This window comes from Falco biarmicus, chromosome 7, assembly GCF_023638135.1.
Source record: "Falco biarmicus isolate bFalBia1 chromosome 7, bFalBia1.pri, whole genome shotgun sequence".
In the NCBI taxonomy this organism is placed as follows: domain Eukaryota; kingdom Metazoa; phylum Chordata; class Aves; order Falconiformes; family Falconidae; genus Falco; species Falco biarmicus.
The window spans coordinates 60,773,709-60,789,618 of NC_079294.1; the positions used below are offsets into that span (position 1 = coordinate 60,773,709).

Sequence of the window (15,910 nt, forward strand, 5' to 3'; positions counted from 1 at the left end):
GCTTTATCAAGAGCATATAGGAGCACAAAAGAGCATTTCATCATTTTTGTTCCATGGTGAAACTTATCAGCATTAGTAGCAACTTCAGACAGAGCAACCAAGATGCAGATAAGACTTGTTTCCCAGGGAAACTAGACAAAATACTTGATCTTTCCTACTATCCAGTTCTATCATAACACCACAACCCTTCCTTCCTTCCTTCCTTCCTCCTCCCTCCCTCTGCCCTGCACCATTGTCCCTCCCCAAACCTTGTGAAGTTGGAAGATCAAACAGTTTTAATCTGTTCCCACAGAGAAAATAATCCAGGCACTAAAATGACAATTGAAAAGAAAAGTTAAACAAAGGAGGCAAGTGGAGAAAAAAAGTTCCATTCGAGTGAGTGACCATTTGACTGGGAGCAGGACCTGCAGAGCTGAGCCTTCATGTGAACCACACTTACTCATGGGAGCCGCAGTTTTGACATTAGTGTAATTATTTCAATAAAGGAGTGCACAAGGTCAGTACCTGGGTTCCCTCCCTTGCCTTCTACACTGAGATCTGCAGTAGTCCACAGTTAAGACGACTAAATCCTACTAAAATCCAATGGGAATTGAGTTTTGATGCTCTTAAGCTGTTTTGAAAAGACCAGCCTCTAATCAATCCATTTCTAGCAAGTAAAGAAATATGAGGTTTCAGCAAGAAGTATCAAATATAAAGAGGACATGAGCTAACTAATGAGTTTGACTTATCTGGCACAACATGCTAAACCATGTTTATTAAAATATTATTAAATTACGAGAGCATCAATTATAATTAAACGTTAGTATGCCAAGCGGCTGCCACACCACAGTGTCTGTCCACAAAGCAGAGGTTTTCTGCCTCTTTTTTAAGCAAAGAGGCTCTTAAGTAGTTCAGACCTGACATCTAGATTTCATTTAAAAGGAAAAAAAAATGGAAAGGAAAAAAGTAAAGACTGAAAGGGAAACAAACCACCATGGGTAGGAATGGTTTTATCATTTGTCTTTCAAAGGGCAGACTTCTGGAGTTCTCAGCTGCTAACTAAACCTCTTAGGAAAATGAAGCCATTCCACTTATTACCAGTGACATCCCTCTGAGACCCTGCATAGAAATGTATCTGTGTGGAAGTGTTTTCTCAGGAGAAAAGCAATCTTGCCTATCTCACGCAGCAAAAGGCAGGCAGACATTTATGATGAATGTCTTCTGCATGCAATTAAGAGCCTAATGTGGCCACAAGCACCGGCTGTGCAGGGGCCGCTCACCTGTGCTAAGGCTGGGGCCAGCCCGCTGCTCGCCAACTATTTTTATGTGCTTGCTCTCTGCTGGCCGTTCTCCCTCCACACAGTGTTTGATGAGCCACTGGGACAAATAAAGCCCTATTTAACAGAAGCCTCACAGGTGAAATTAATTGAATCCCCATAAGTTTCACCAAAGCCAGTGCCTGATCACGGGACGGTGGGTTTGTATGTACGTACCCGCGCACTGGCAGGTTTCAGTGCGGGGCGAGTGCCCACTGTGGTGGTGTTTCCCTCCACCAGCAATGGTCACACCTCGAAGCCCACCGCTGCGGTGCTGCTGCCCCCCTGGCTGGCAGGAGTGTGCAGGCAGGGCTGCAGGCAGCTGCAGGCATGGTGGAGAGGAGGAGGCAGGGAGGGCACCCATCGCCTGGCTCATTAGTGCTCCTTATCCTGGCTAATTGCATGTCATGGCACAGGGCAATGGGTAAAGTTACACCTTGGCCAGGAATAGAGCAGATCAGGGACCACCTGGCTCCTAAAGGCAGGGGACATCTCAGCTATGCCCAGGTTTTATTTCATCTAGATTGAATTTAGAAACAGGCAGACAATTTCATTTTCTAGTGTGAATGTGCTTTCGTTACAAGAAAGTTGGATGTGATTTTTATTACTGGACTAGATTTTGCCTTGATTTATATAATCAGTGAAATCCCATTGACGTCAATGGAGTTGCCTGGATATAAGTAAGGGCAGATTTTGGCCTTGGTGTTCATCTCAATTGTGGTAATAAAAGGAATGTCCTAATTCTCCTAAAGAGTAATGGGAGACCAAGAGCACAATTACTTTAACAAGTGTTTCCACTGCTTCTTTATTTGAAATTTACATTAATGTTTTTTGTTGGTTTTAACTCTTTATTCATTTCCTTAAACTAACTTAGTTGCCACTGTTGTAGAAGATAAATGTAATTACATGAATTTCCCAGACCAATTAGATTATGGGAAACCTAAGAGAAATATTCCTACGTCATCTTTATTTTTACTGACTATCTTCCAAGATCATCTCTATGATGTGACTTGTTTCATACTAGTCTGGTACAGTTTTTTTCCAATAGCTCAAAATTTTCTCAGGAAAAATATTCGCTTGGAAATGTGTCTTCTTTGAAAGTACTACTCATTTCAAGTCATAAGACTATGATACATTCAAACTGTGAATAACATTTTTCTTGGCTTGATGAGCATCTCTCTTTTGAGCCACCCAACAATGAATGGCTAGAGCTCTGTGAGGAAGCAGTTGCCAAAGGAAGAATATTCGTACCTTCCAGAAGATGTTGCATCAGAGATAATGGTGAAGTAGTTCATTTCACAGAACTGAGCTAACTCCCTGGTGTATTGGATGTTCCAAGTACTCTCATGGTTTCTGAGAAAGATCTTACTGTAAATGCAGGCAAAACCTCTGCCTAAAGCAATTGCCAATGTGTAAGGAGAAGATAATGTAACGTGCTTGTTTACCACCAGGCATATGCTGCCTTTGAAACGCAGCCTCAGTTACTACATACTTTTATATTGTAAAATAACTTTGCTTTTGTAAACTATAAAAGTTAAGAAATCCTCATCTATTCACAGAAGAGGCAGTTCATGCAGTATTGCTCTGCTTATCAGTGTGCCAAAATACAGATCTAAAAGGGAAAGATTACTTCACAGACTCAAGTGGAGATGCATATCTCCCACGCTGGATTTCATTTTTATGCTGGTATCAGTAATAATCTGTGCTTCATCACAGCTACGCTACTTAATTGGACTTAGTCTCTGAAGGCCACTTTACTATCATTGGACTGCAACATCTTTTCATCAAAAGCAATTTGGTTTGGATTCGAGCTAGTCATCTTCAAGAGACAAATGCTGTGGCTCTGCAAAGGTTCCTGCTCCTCCTGCTCAGACCAACCCATGCAGCACCCGACCAACCCCCACGCTGTGGCTCAGGACAGCTCACTGGCCACATGACTCCAGAAATGTTTGGCGAACACATCACCTCTACGCAATGCCGTCTAGAGACACAGTAAATGAGAAACAGTAGCTTCAGTGGCACAAAACAGTGCTTCTAAAATGTGAAATTACAGTTCTTATTAAATATAACTTCCTTAGGAAAATAGCCAGCTGGACATTACTTCCTAGCCTTATAGTCTCTCATGGTCTGCTCCTGCCCCAGCTCACTCTTCAGATCAGCTGTGTTCACCTCCTGCTTTCTAGGAGATGATGCATTTCCAAATACAGTTACACAAATTGAACATTTCAAATACACCACCTGTATTTGTCTCTCTTAAATAAACGCATCCACTCAGTACTGTGACTCGGGGACAAAAAATGGTGTCAGCTACGAAAAGGGAAGGCAGAAAGGAACGAGAATCAAGTTAGCTGGCTTTCAAGCACAGAAGGCATACGTTTCCCAAAAACATCTGAAAACTAGCCGTCTGACTCTGGCGTCTTCCAGCTCTGAAATTCTTAATGGAGTCACCTCAGCACAAATGACAGAACTGGTGACCTGCAACACCAGCACAACAAGCTGAAGCACCTTACCTGCCACCTTGACCTGGGTGGGTCTGCAGGCTCTGCACGGCAGTACCTCGAACTCCTCCGCCTGGTACATGGAGTAGTCAGTGCTTGCAACCACCAGCCTGTCTCCAGGTTTCCATGAGCTCACATCATCCACCAGATTCAGAACCGTGCTGTTCACATTGGTGTCAATGGTTACCGTAAGCTTTGGTTTTACTGAAAAGCCAAAATGGAAGGGTGGAGAATTCAGTTAATCTTATCATAAAATGCATGCTATTTTTTAATTTATTTTTTTTTTTTGTGCCTGGAACGCCATCAAAAATTATGATTTCCTCATGCAACAAAAAAAACCCCAGTTAACTCTTCCAAGCATGCTTTTTACTGGCTTTGGCTTGGAAAGCGAGCAAACAAGAAAGTGTTTTCCTTTAGTTGCAGGCAGGTGGATTTTCCACTCACCCCAGGACTAAATTTAAACGTAGCTTTTTGTGGCTCATTTTCACCACACCCACTTAGCAGCAGCACTTGTGGGCGCTGGGCACTGGTATTTACAGCAGCTAAGTGGTCTTTAAGGCAAGGATTGTTTGTCTGCCACCTTTTCCCGCTAGCTGAGCACAGAAGAATCCTAATGCCCCGGGTCATGACCAGCTTAGGGACAGCCGTGTTGGAATTAATAACCACAAAATAAAGTATTACTTTCAAAACCTTTTGCCTCTGCACACTCCGATGGTCTAATCCTGTTTCATCGCAAAATGCTTTAGCAAAAGACAAGGTGTTCACAGGAAGGGACTTGGCAAGTATTTGCCATAGCCTTGCTGGGGTTTTGAGGCACCACCCTGCTGCTTCTGTTAGTGCTCAGGAATTTTTTCCCGAGATAAACCTTCAGCCGCTTTATCTGTGTTCACGTCAATAGCCCGGCTCAAGTTTTAGCTTGGGAAATTGCTCAGGTCGTTCTTACGCTGCACAAGAGCCAGTCCACCAGCAGACAGCATTTCTGCCTTTCCCTGCTCTGGTTCTCAAACACGGGGCACATACCGGCTCTGCCGCAGAGGAACCGCACTCTGTAGTTGTGGCAGCCCTCGCCCGTCTGGTCCTTGCCATGGCACAGGAACATGTAATCGTGGCCGCTCTTGTAGAAAACCTCAGTTGTTAAATTAGCTCCATCAAGCGTCATTGCCTGGAATGAGAATAGTAATAAAAAACAGGTGATACCTTGAGGTGAAGGGGTTCCACCAAAACATCGATGCAATCGGAAGAGGCCTTTGCTTCATTTTGGGAGATGCACAACAGTTGTATAACAAAATGTTGTGACTGGTACGTGTGCTGTCCAGCTGGCTCTCCAGCTGGTGCTCAAGCACAGCTATTTTGTCCACAAGATGCACAGATTATTGCTAGGTGGCATGCCTTTCTCCTCTATCTATATTAAGACCATGTGCTTTTTTGGGAGGAGTATTCTGAGCTTCACTAACATCTGCCTCGGTGCCCTAGATTTTCTCTTGCCATTGATTTGAAGGCAGATGAAAACACAGAGCAGAAATGCTTGCGCCCAAATGAACTCATGGTTTCAAGCGTCTTCACTGCACTCATTTCATCGCTTGTGGCTAGGCTGTGTCTGAGCCTCATGGAAGAAAGAGGTAGGAATGCTATTTCTTCTTTGCATGCAGCAGTCCCTCTATAAAAAAAAATGGTGCAACACCCATTGTGCCAAAAGGAACAAGAAGAGGTGGCCTTTTCTCACATAAAAGTACCAGCCTGTAGAGCTGCCTTGAGAAAAAAGGCTGTATCATGCCAAGAAGCAGGGCGATGTGCTCCTGCTGGGGCAATGTCACCCCTCAGGGTCATGTTAAATTTCACAGTCCGGCTCCATAGGTTGCAGTTCTCTTGACCCTTTCACAAAAGTGTGATGCATTGCATTGGGCAATCCAAGTATCACGCTCATTTTAACAAGGCATCAGGAGATAAGCCATCTTTCAATGAAGGGTCTGATCCTGATTCTCTCACTTATGCAGACCCTTCTCATTAATGCGTACACCTCACTGCCATGTATAGGATTAGCACCGTCAGCTGAAGGAATGTGCCTCTGGCTGTGCTGCACTTCTGTTATTATCATCATATCTTCAATTTTCTTGTTTGCAGCCCGGCTGGAGCAGGCCAGCTGCTGTAAATCAGTGTAACTTTATGAAAGCAACCAGCAACGCCAGATTACACTACCTGAGGATTTGCCCTAAGATCTGCAGGATAAACTGAAAAATGTTGCCTTGCTTTTAATATACATGGAAAAAAAGTAACTGTCATTTAACAGAAGAGTAAAAGGTTTGTTTCTTGAAAAGTGTCTTTTTTTTTTTTCCTCTTTTAATATGCATGCTAGAGGGGGCTGTATCATAGCAAACATCTGACCCTTGTTTTGAACTAAATTGTCATTTCTAATACATGTATATGGAAGCAGAAATGAATGTGGATTTGCTAAGACCTGGCAAAAAATTATAGGGCAGTTTTTTCCTTTCTGTTCAAGAGGACATTCTTTATAACCTGTAGCCCTGGAAACTTTCACTCATACTGTCAGCATTGCTGTTTACTTCAATAGCCACATTCTTGCGAATAAAGACAACTCTGCTGGTTCAGAGTATGCATGAACCTTAGGTTCAGCCTCCCGCAGATACGAAGTATTTTATTGCCTTTTGCTAGGCAATGCTTCTCCTATAGTTGTTTTACCAGGTAGACATGAACATATGCAAAAAACAAATCTTAGTTTTTTGCTGGTTTTTTTTGTGTGTGTGTCTTTAAAGAGGCTTTTGCAGTCTCAGGAAGGGTATACAATTTCTTCTCAGCATGCTGGCCTATTGGCATAACTATCATGTTTAGCTCCAAACAGAATTCAAACGTCTTTCCACGGAGAAAAAACTATTGACTCCATGAAATGGCTGCAAGCTCACTGATATTTTTGACAACCTACTACAGCTGGTAGTTTTACCATCTCATTACATTTTGTGATCAATTTTTTAGGTAGGGTCCATTCCAGGACCATTTAAAAACTTTGAAATTTTCATGTGTTTTTTCCTTTTAATCTTCCAGCAGGGAATCACATATTTCATGACGGCATCTGTGCTGTCCGTGGCCCCATCTGTACTCCTTTTCGTGCCAGAAGCCAGAATTCACTGGTAGGAGCTCAATTCTATAAACTTTTGTCTCAGAATGGTGCAAGGTTGGATACCAGAGCTTGCTGGTTATGTATTACAGCAGTGAAATAATAGGTGTCTTTTAGTTAGAAACAGAAATTACTGACAATTACTTTGAGGTTCAGTGTCAGTCCAAAGTGGATGTGCCCCTCTAAAGCAAGCGGTAAGCTAGCCTACCTGGATGTCAATGGGTTGCCTACAGATTTTATCAGGATGAGCAGCTTTGAAGTCAGAAAGCTTCTCCACGTCCTTAGATCTCGCTTTATCAGGCTTCTCAAACCACTCTGTCCATTCTACATCTGGAGACAAGTGCAAACAAGAAAAGTCATTTGACAAAGCTTAACAAATGCAGCAAAAATGCATGAAGCATAATATGATCTCAGATATCATTCACAAATTTCTTCACTGATGACCTGATTCCTGCCTCTTCCTGCCAGCCTGTCAGCCGCTTTTAATGATGCCAGGAAGTGTAACCAGCCAAGGGAGGGCAGAGTTATTAAAAGCTACGTAACTGGAGTATGCACTATGAGCATTATTAATAGGTATGGATTTTGGATCGGTGTCCTCCTTAGCTGCCTTCTCTGATCTTCAGATCAAGTTACGACCAGTTACTGTATGCTGTCTGAAACATGGACATGATGACTATGCAGTCAAAAGAAGTAAGAGGTTGTGTGTGATCTCTTAGATCATAAGAGATGGAATTTCACACCCAGTGCAGTAAAGGAAAAAGGATCCCAGTATTCAGAGAGTCCTGGAGACAATTGGAGAAAGAATCTCTGCGTATTCTTTACTTGGGTGAGTGGCGATGTAAACAGCAGCTAGCAAGCCCCCTCATCCCAAATGGAAAAGTATTTCAGTAAAACCGATGATTCACCTTATGTGTCAGCTATCTACCACCAAGCTAAATGGCACAGAGACCTCTTACCTTGAACCCACTCGCTAGTCAGAGAGACATTAAAGTGTTCCCCATTCTCAGCTTTGAATAGTTTGAATACTTTGGCCGCAGCTGACCCTTTGTGACCTGTAAAAAACCCAAACATTGGTAAAATCACTGAATGCAATCGACAAAAGTCAGAAGTGAAAAGGTAATGGTCCACGTGTGTGTTTGTGTACTTTGGCTACATCATCCAGAATTAGTCCTGCACAGCTTCCAGAAAAATGTACTGATCTTGGAATGAGCCTTCAGGCACTTTTATAACTGCTTGGACAATCAGGAGGACAAATAGTCAAAAATCAAGACAGGATAAAAAAACCCCAACGATTTGTAATATATTGCTATTTTTATTCTATGTTGTATCAAGCCATGTTATTAGCTGCTCTTGAACATGCCATGAAAAGACACAGACTCAGAAGTCTTCAGGTTGCAAGAAAATGGTTTCACAGGAGTATTTGAGGCTATCGATACAGGACACACTGATTACATTTTCGGCTGGTATGAATGGGGTTTGTTCCATAGCTTTGTGTCTACGAGAGGCAGTGTCTGAGCTCAGTGGAGTTACATGTATTTAAACTGGTGCAGGATCTCACCTTTGATCTCAGGGTTTGGATAACCTAGGTTATACCCCACTCAGCTGCCTCACTGCATGAATGGGAGGAAGCAATATATACAAGGAGCATTCAATTAAATGCATCTAACCATCAATTGCTTCAATGTAATGCAGTGTCAAGTGAAAACATCATTGACTAAATTAATCTCAGCCATAACTCCAGCCACTTCCAGAGATAATGTCAAGCCAGCATTTTGTGCATGAATTACCTTGATATTCAATGTGGTCTTCAACAGAAGAGGAGGGATTTCCTTTAACGGTAATAAAGCTCCATGGGTGCCTGGAAAATGACAATGAGAAATGATCAAGTTATGTCATGTATAAGATGCATATGTTTTATAGCCCAATGTTTTCACATTTCTCAGGGGCATCACACTCAAAACAGTCTGATCAGTGTGATGGGCAGCTTAGTTAAAATAAAAAATATCTTAACACACTGTATTTCTTCGGTAAATATATCAAAAGAGAAGGAATTTTGACGACAAATTCCGGCTTAATACACTCCCATAACAAGTGGTTTCTTTCTTAAATGAGTGTTTAAAGAGGCTTGTGTGTGACAGACCCAAGGGACACTGGCAACTCTTTGGGGAACCTGAAAATCTTTCATGTGTGTGTGTGTGCATACACTAAAGAACATGAAAAGAAGCCACTTCTACTTGTATGTATATATAAATAAATGTAAATGATGCTGAAACCTTGGATATCACAATTGTCTTTGGAATGACGTACGAGAATTTCTAATAGACAGACTGGCTGGTGAAGGAGAATAAAAATTACCTAGATAGCCTTCGCATATCTGCTTTCCTTATTTTGAACATTGAACAGGGACAAAGGTTTATGAGTCTGAATTGTCTGTTCAAATCTGATCCCATGGCAGAGGTAAGTTCATTACCGCCTGATCGTTACTGGTTGAATAGGTTCAATAGCTATCAGCATCGGTGGAGAATGACCACACGGATCAGTAAGCAGTGGAGACAGACCGAAGTGCCTCCCCACCTTGGTGGTGAACCCAATTAGTAGGGGTCAGGAGGGAGTTTCATCTTTGAAATAGAAGTTCAAGCATAGCTGCTTTTAATGACTAACAGAATAAAAAATATACATCTAGGGGTGTAGGGAGACTGTCACTCCTACCCTGCCTTTGGCGAACAGTGCCACAGATTAAATCATGTCTCTATAGGTATAAATACCCAGTGATTTCAATTGCATCAAGATTCCCCCTTGAGTCTTGCAGGTCACCTTCCATTTACCATCTGCTGGTGTAAGTGAAGTTATAAACCAACCCCGGGACTTCAGAAGAAAACATACACAGACATTGACAGATAGCCACTAAAACACACACGGATCCCCACTGGCATGAGCTGGCTTTGCTGGGACTCATAGCCCCAGACCCTGGGGGCAGCAGGAGCAGTTCTGGGTGAGCACTGGTGCCCCCGGTGCTGTGCCAAGCTCCCCCGCAGCCACTGGCCACAGCTCCTCCAGGGAAGGCAGTCCCAGCAGCGTGTCCCCAGCCCGAGCACAGGGCAGGCTCAGCAGGAGCTGCCAGCACAACAGCCTCGGGAGCCTGCCTGCCAGCCAGATGCTTCTGCTGGAAAACTCGCCTGTGCACCAACTGCTGACGGCACTGCTGAGCTGTGATCTCCATCCAGGGAGAGAAGGGGGATGAGGGCAGGAAGGACACTTTATCACTCAGCAGGCAAGACAGATTTTATTTTTTTTTGGTCCCCAAATTCAAAACAAATGACGGAAAAGATGATAATCTCAAAAATAATCTAAAGAATATGAAGCTATCTAGTTCTGCAGCTCAAGGTTTGGCCCCATTTCATACGTTAAAATACTTGTTTCTCACAGTTATTTTATCATTAAAAATAGTTTTAAAGTCATTCAACCATGACACATAAGGACACCTGCAATCTATTTGGGCTATATGAAATGAAGGGACCAGTAAATCCAACTAGCGATATTTGGGTGGGATTCCAAAGAGAACAACTATATCATCAAGTGCAGAAAGGCTTTCTTTTAATTTATTAGTAGAAGGGGGTGGGAGCTTACACTTAAAGAGTAAACTGACTTTTCAAAACGACAATAGAGGAGGAATGCAGAATTTTCTTTTGATTCCTTATGTGCTGGACTCAGCAAACAGGCAACTGAATGCGATGCCAGGAGGATAAAAACATTTTTGGATAAATCGGCACTGCTCATCGGCTCTGCTACAGCAAGGGGGAGTTGCACAACTTCACAATCCGATTGAATATGGAGCAACTGGAGATAGACGGGAATTTGTCCACATAACTGCTGCTGCCTCCAGAGTCAGAAAACAACCCAGCCTACAGCTGAACAGCCCGATTCGAGTGGCACCTCACAACACGGGAAACAGAAATTTCCTGAGCCAAATTACTGCCTGGGACTTACACTGTTGTCATGTCAGTGATGCCCATGGTCAGCCCCAGCCACCAGCAGGGAGCTGAGAAGACCTGACCACCAGGATTCAGCAGGACCAGCCAGCAAAGCCCAGGTGCTGGGCAGTGGTGAAGGGTGAGAACGCTTACAAGGGCGTGTTAGAAAGAAAAATCCATCCACTGTCCTCTGTCAGGGCCTTCCTTTGCCATGGATGTTCAAGTATGTACATGTGTGTATAATTTTCCCATCCTGAATATTATTTTTAAGATACTCCAAAAAATTCCAAAAAGCACCTGTCAGGTATATACACCCTTATTCATAGTTATAGATGTGTCTGAAACATAAAGCAAGATGTCTAAATCTTGTTACATTAAAGTGAAGTGAAAGTTCAATTTGCATAAGGAGAAAAGCTTGGTTACATCTGACAAAGCTGCCTGTCTTCCACTCTGCCATCTAACTGCCTCTGTAAATCTGGTCCCAGCTGCCACCCAGACAATGGGGTTTTTTTTGAAATTGATGAACTTAAATGCTAAGGAGTCTCCTAAAAATACAGTCTTTTAAATAAGGCACCAAGATGCAGGTATGTTTCCACAAACCAGTATGCCAGTGGAAGACAATATTTACCAACTACTGCTGTGTTACGGTACCCACAATGTCCCTAGTATTTGTATAAGGAAATATTGTGGTATTTCAGATAACAGCATGATTACAGATAACAGCTATTAGCTTTTTGACTGCAAAGAATAGCAATGTGGAAAGTCACACTTCCATGGATGAATTGCTATGGTATTCCCATTATAAGCATTTATGGCAAAGAAGTGAGAAACTAGCATTAAAACACCACAGCAGCCTAAAAACATCAAGTGCAATTTACTTTTATAAACATATGCGAAACCCATCAATCTCTTCCTGTTGCACAACTGGAAAAAAAAGTATAATGTTCAAAAATCTTTTCCTGTTTCCCTAATTCTAGTTTTTGAAAAGAAACCCAGCAGACTACTGGGCTTTAAAATAGGGTCTGGGTATTTGAGAGCAAGCATTGCACTGATGGAGGTAGCCTGGTTTTGAAGACTATGTCTAGAGCCTTAGTCGATTCTTTGAAATGAATTATCTGGTGCACAGGAGTCCCTGTAATATTTGACACAACTTCTTCATCAACCACCCCAAATCTTATTCCATCTGCATGTGCCCAGCTGACACTTGTTTGTTCCCACAGGCTGCTGTATTGAACTGCTTCTCCCTACAAGGCAGATTTATTTTTGTGTGTGTTCTACAGTGACCTTCTTAGTGCCTCTTAAAAAAAAAAAAAAGAAAGCCTACATAAATTCAGATAAACATAAAAAATATAATGGCAGTTAGGTAAATAGCAAATATTCTCAACAGTATGTGTGCCAACACAGACGCTGTATTGGCCACAGAAGTATTTACAGTCCACAGGATAAATTCATGCTTGCTAAACTTCTGTGCTGCACAAGTCCCTGAATATGTATTGGACAAGCTGAAGAATATGCTGGATGTATGTCTATATGTATTTAGCCAGGGCTACACAGCTATTATTCTACCCTCCATAATGTTCAGCCCACTGAATCCAATGTGTGCAGATATGCTATTTAAATCTTTGGGTGATGGCTTGAAAATAAATTGGAATAAGTAACTTATGGGAACAATATCTTGGAAAAACATCTTTTTTAATGTGAATCATATGCTCTTCCTCAATCTGCTAATAAAAATACCTAATATAGACACTGAGTGCATCTTGAACTATCTAATTAACTGCTAAAACTTCGCATTGAGAAGTTTCCCTCTTTTTTGGTTGGGTTTGTTTTTTTTTTCCTCCATGTAAAATAACTTTGTGCCTTTGAGAGAGTGGAATTATTTGGACATCTCAGGAGCATAATAAAGCCTCTGTGCTGGAAGAACTGGCAGGACTGGCACATACCTAAACCCAAGGTGGAGGAAATGCTTGCTGCCCAGTTTGGTCATTGCTTTCCTGGCCGAGTCATCCAAGTTTCTAGATCCTTCATCGTTCACTGCAACTGACAGGATCATGCCATTCACAACTCTGCCCAAGTACTGGGAAAGACGTATGCTTTCCTCTTTTGCTCTGTAAGTATCAAACCTAAAGTGATAAAAACACGCAAAACCATTCACTTCAGTGGGCATCACAGCTTTATGTACTGAAAAGCAAGTGTTATAAAGAAATAACTCTTTTGTATTGTTTACAGTGATATTTTATCCCATTGCAAAAGCGCTTGTCTAATGGCATATTAAGGGCTTTTTCTTTAATCCGAATCTAGTTGACAGAACAGCAAGATAGTAACACTACCCACTCTTTGGTTTTGGAGGTTGCTGATTGAGAAAGAATTGTATATATATTCAAAAACACACATTTGAAGAAGATGCTAAAATGCAGGTTTCTGAGCTTGCTGAGATGCTGTCCCCCACCTGTTCCCAAAGATCCTCACATTTAGAAGTTGAGTAGTCACTCACCGATCTGAATGGACAACTGCCCCCGTCTTTGGGTCAATGACATGGACAATGACACCCCGATGGCCCCAGCTCCTTTCAAAGTAGTATCCACCTTCTTCCAGGCCACCGGGATGAAGAGTCTTGTTTAAGAAAGTCCAGGAGAGCTTTTTCTTTCCATGGATCTCAAGAGTGCCACCCTTACTTACTCCAAGATACTTCTGCCCAAAGTAGGGATTTGGCTGGCTGCCGTCATCCGCTCTGCAGCAGGGAGGGAGGAAAGGAACCAGTTTGGGGTTTGTATCTGGCAGCCAAGGAGCCTCTCCCCTTGTTCAGCTGTGGCCCAGGGAGGGAAGTGTCATGACTTGCAATGCATTTCTTTCAACTGCTCTAAGGATCGGCAACTGCCCACATTCTACAGAAAATAAATTATTTGGAATTACACTAGCAGCTATTGAAGACCAGCAGATATCTGGAACGCAAATTATACATGTTATATTCATTATATCCAGGCCAGAGGAGGCCTGAAGCTCGGGCTAAATGACATGTTTGTGGTTTTGAATTCTGGAGGAAGGTGAGATCCTAACCAGGAGCTAGGAGCTCCAGTGGTTGTTAAATATGAGCTTGGCACCTGTGAAATTCTAAAAGATCCTGTAGCAATCTGCAGGACATAAATACATTACCCTTTGGCTCACCACTCTCATGCAGAAAGGATGTTTAGGGAGGAGAATTTTTCAGAATAAAAGAACCCCTCAGGTTTTAACCCTCTCCTGGAAAGTCAGCTTGAGTGGTGGCAAGGTGCATACTTGATTTTCTGGCATGTCCAAATACCCCAGTGCTCATCTCCCAGTAGGATTTGAAAACCAGGACCAAAACTGCGTCTTTTTTTACAGTCCATTTAAATCGGTTAAAAAGCTACTGAACATTCCACAGAGCGCTGATGATAAGGATATCTGAGAAAATGTAATTTTAAGGATGTGTGAAATTTTGTTCCCTGTTGTGGAAGAGAGATCCTAGAAAGCTCTAAGATAATATTTTACCATGCATACATACCGCCCATATAAGATGATAATCACATTGCTTTGGTAAGGGCACATCTCACTGCCAATATGCAACTCTCCATCATTTTCAATGAGTATATGTCTAGTACGCAAAATGATAGGCTGCACATCATCTTTAATGACCAGTTTTCCTAAGTAGAAAAGGTTATGACATTTGCTTTAACACACAGCAGCTCACAGGAGATTGTGATACCATTGCACTAAACCCCAGTGCTGGGCTCTCATCAAAATTTGTGAAAAATTCTGCCCATCCTCCCCAAAACAGTTCTCAAGACAAATCCTAAAGAGATTAGATGGGTTTTATTCTGTCCAATTCATGAAGAATGCAATCAAGATTTGCACGGAAAAGGACACATTCAAAACTGAGACAGAAATTCAGAGTTAAGATGAATAAAACTATTCATATGAACAGGCACCAGCAACACTGTGTCTCTGTCCTTAGAGACAAAGAGGCACATATGTGTCTGCCCTGTCCTGAGACCCTGAGAACACTGCTATCATGGTATGATGTTATAGGGGGAATGATTTAGTAAAAAAATGTTTTTGAAGCAAATCACAGAAATAGAACTAAAGAGTATAATGAGCTACTTTTGTAAATTTTCTAGAAAGGACAGCAAATAAGTTGAACATAATGGCTAAACTGCCGATAGCATCTCAGTTACCACCCACCCCGCCGTACTGAATCGAAGCTGTGTTTGTCCAGCAGCCACCCAGTTCTCAGCAAGAAGCAGGAGGCTCCCCCAGCATGAGGCAGGGTGATTTAACCAGCCCCAGTGGAAAGCACTCTTTGCCCAGCCTCGCCACCAGCACGTTTTACCTCCGTCCGTGATGTGGATAGAGTGGACAGTCGCAGAAGAAGAGAGAAGGAGCTTCCTGCCATTACGGATTTCAACGTGGTTTTCCTCATTGTGACCTGGGTTCCAGTTTTCCAACTCAGGATCGTTATCAGGGCATGTGACAGCTGCTTCTGCTGGGCAGAGGTGGATAGTGAAGACAATTACCTTTTGTTGGATGCAAGGCAGAAAGCTCCATATCTGGGCATCTTTACAGTATCGTTCTCTGAGTACCCCCTTTTGCTGACTCCCTGGAACACAGCGATATCTCAGTGCAGCAGAGTACATGCGGGTCATGACCAAAAGAAAACAAACAGCAGCTTAAGCTGTATGTTTTTCTGTTTTCTGGAAGCATGGAAAAACCCGCTACCTGATGCACAGGAGTCTTGCAAGGGATGCAGTTTCCAGAAAACTACCGAGGAGAGGTCATAGCTGAGCCATTCCTGCCTTCATACCATTCAGACACAAAGCCTTTCACAAGCCCAGGGAAGATGTTGATGAAAGGATAAAACAACCACTACTTTTACAGTGCCCCCAAAACACCTGTGAGGTTTGAAAAGCTTTGTTTAATGTAAAGATGTTAAAATGTTTGCATACTGTGTTTTCACTGCAGGTGGAAAGTAAACGTGCTCAATCTAATGTGAAAACACCA

General features: G+C 42.5%; 1 protein-coding gene across 3 annotated transcripts in view; it reads right to left on the bottom strand.

The window, feature by feature from the left end:
* CEMIP (cell migration inducing hyaluronidase 1) overlaps positions 1-15,910 on the bottom strand; it is a 114,079-nt gene that overhangs the window by 38,198 nt on the left and 59,971 nt on the right. For 2 of the 3 annotated variants that reach the window (XM_056345721.1, XM_056345719.1), the window contains exons 3-11: positions 15,243-15,395; positions 14,418-14,556; positions 13,389-13,625; positions 12,838-13,017; positions 8,711-8,781; positions 7,880-7,975; positions 7,132-7,253; positions 4,814-4,955; positions 3,806-3,997 (exon numbers count right to left, since the gene is read on the bottom strand). In XM_056345721.1, coding sequence (XP_056201696.1) covers positions 3,806-3,997; positions 4,814-4,955; positions 7,132-7,253; positions 7,880-7,975; positions 8,711-8,781; positions 12,838-13,017; positions 13,389-13,625; positions 14,418-14,556; positions 15,243-15,395 — 1,332 coding nt within the window. The remainder of the gene's footprint in view (positions 1-3,805; positions 3,998-4,813; positions 4,956-7,131; positions 7,254-7,879; positions 7,976-8,710; positions 8,782-12,837; positions 13,018-13,388; positions 13,626-14,417; positions 14,557-15,242; positions 15,396-15,910) is intronic. The other variant, XM_056345720.1, reaches the window with a different exon arrangement.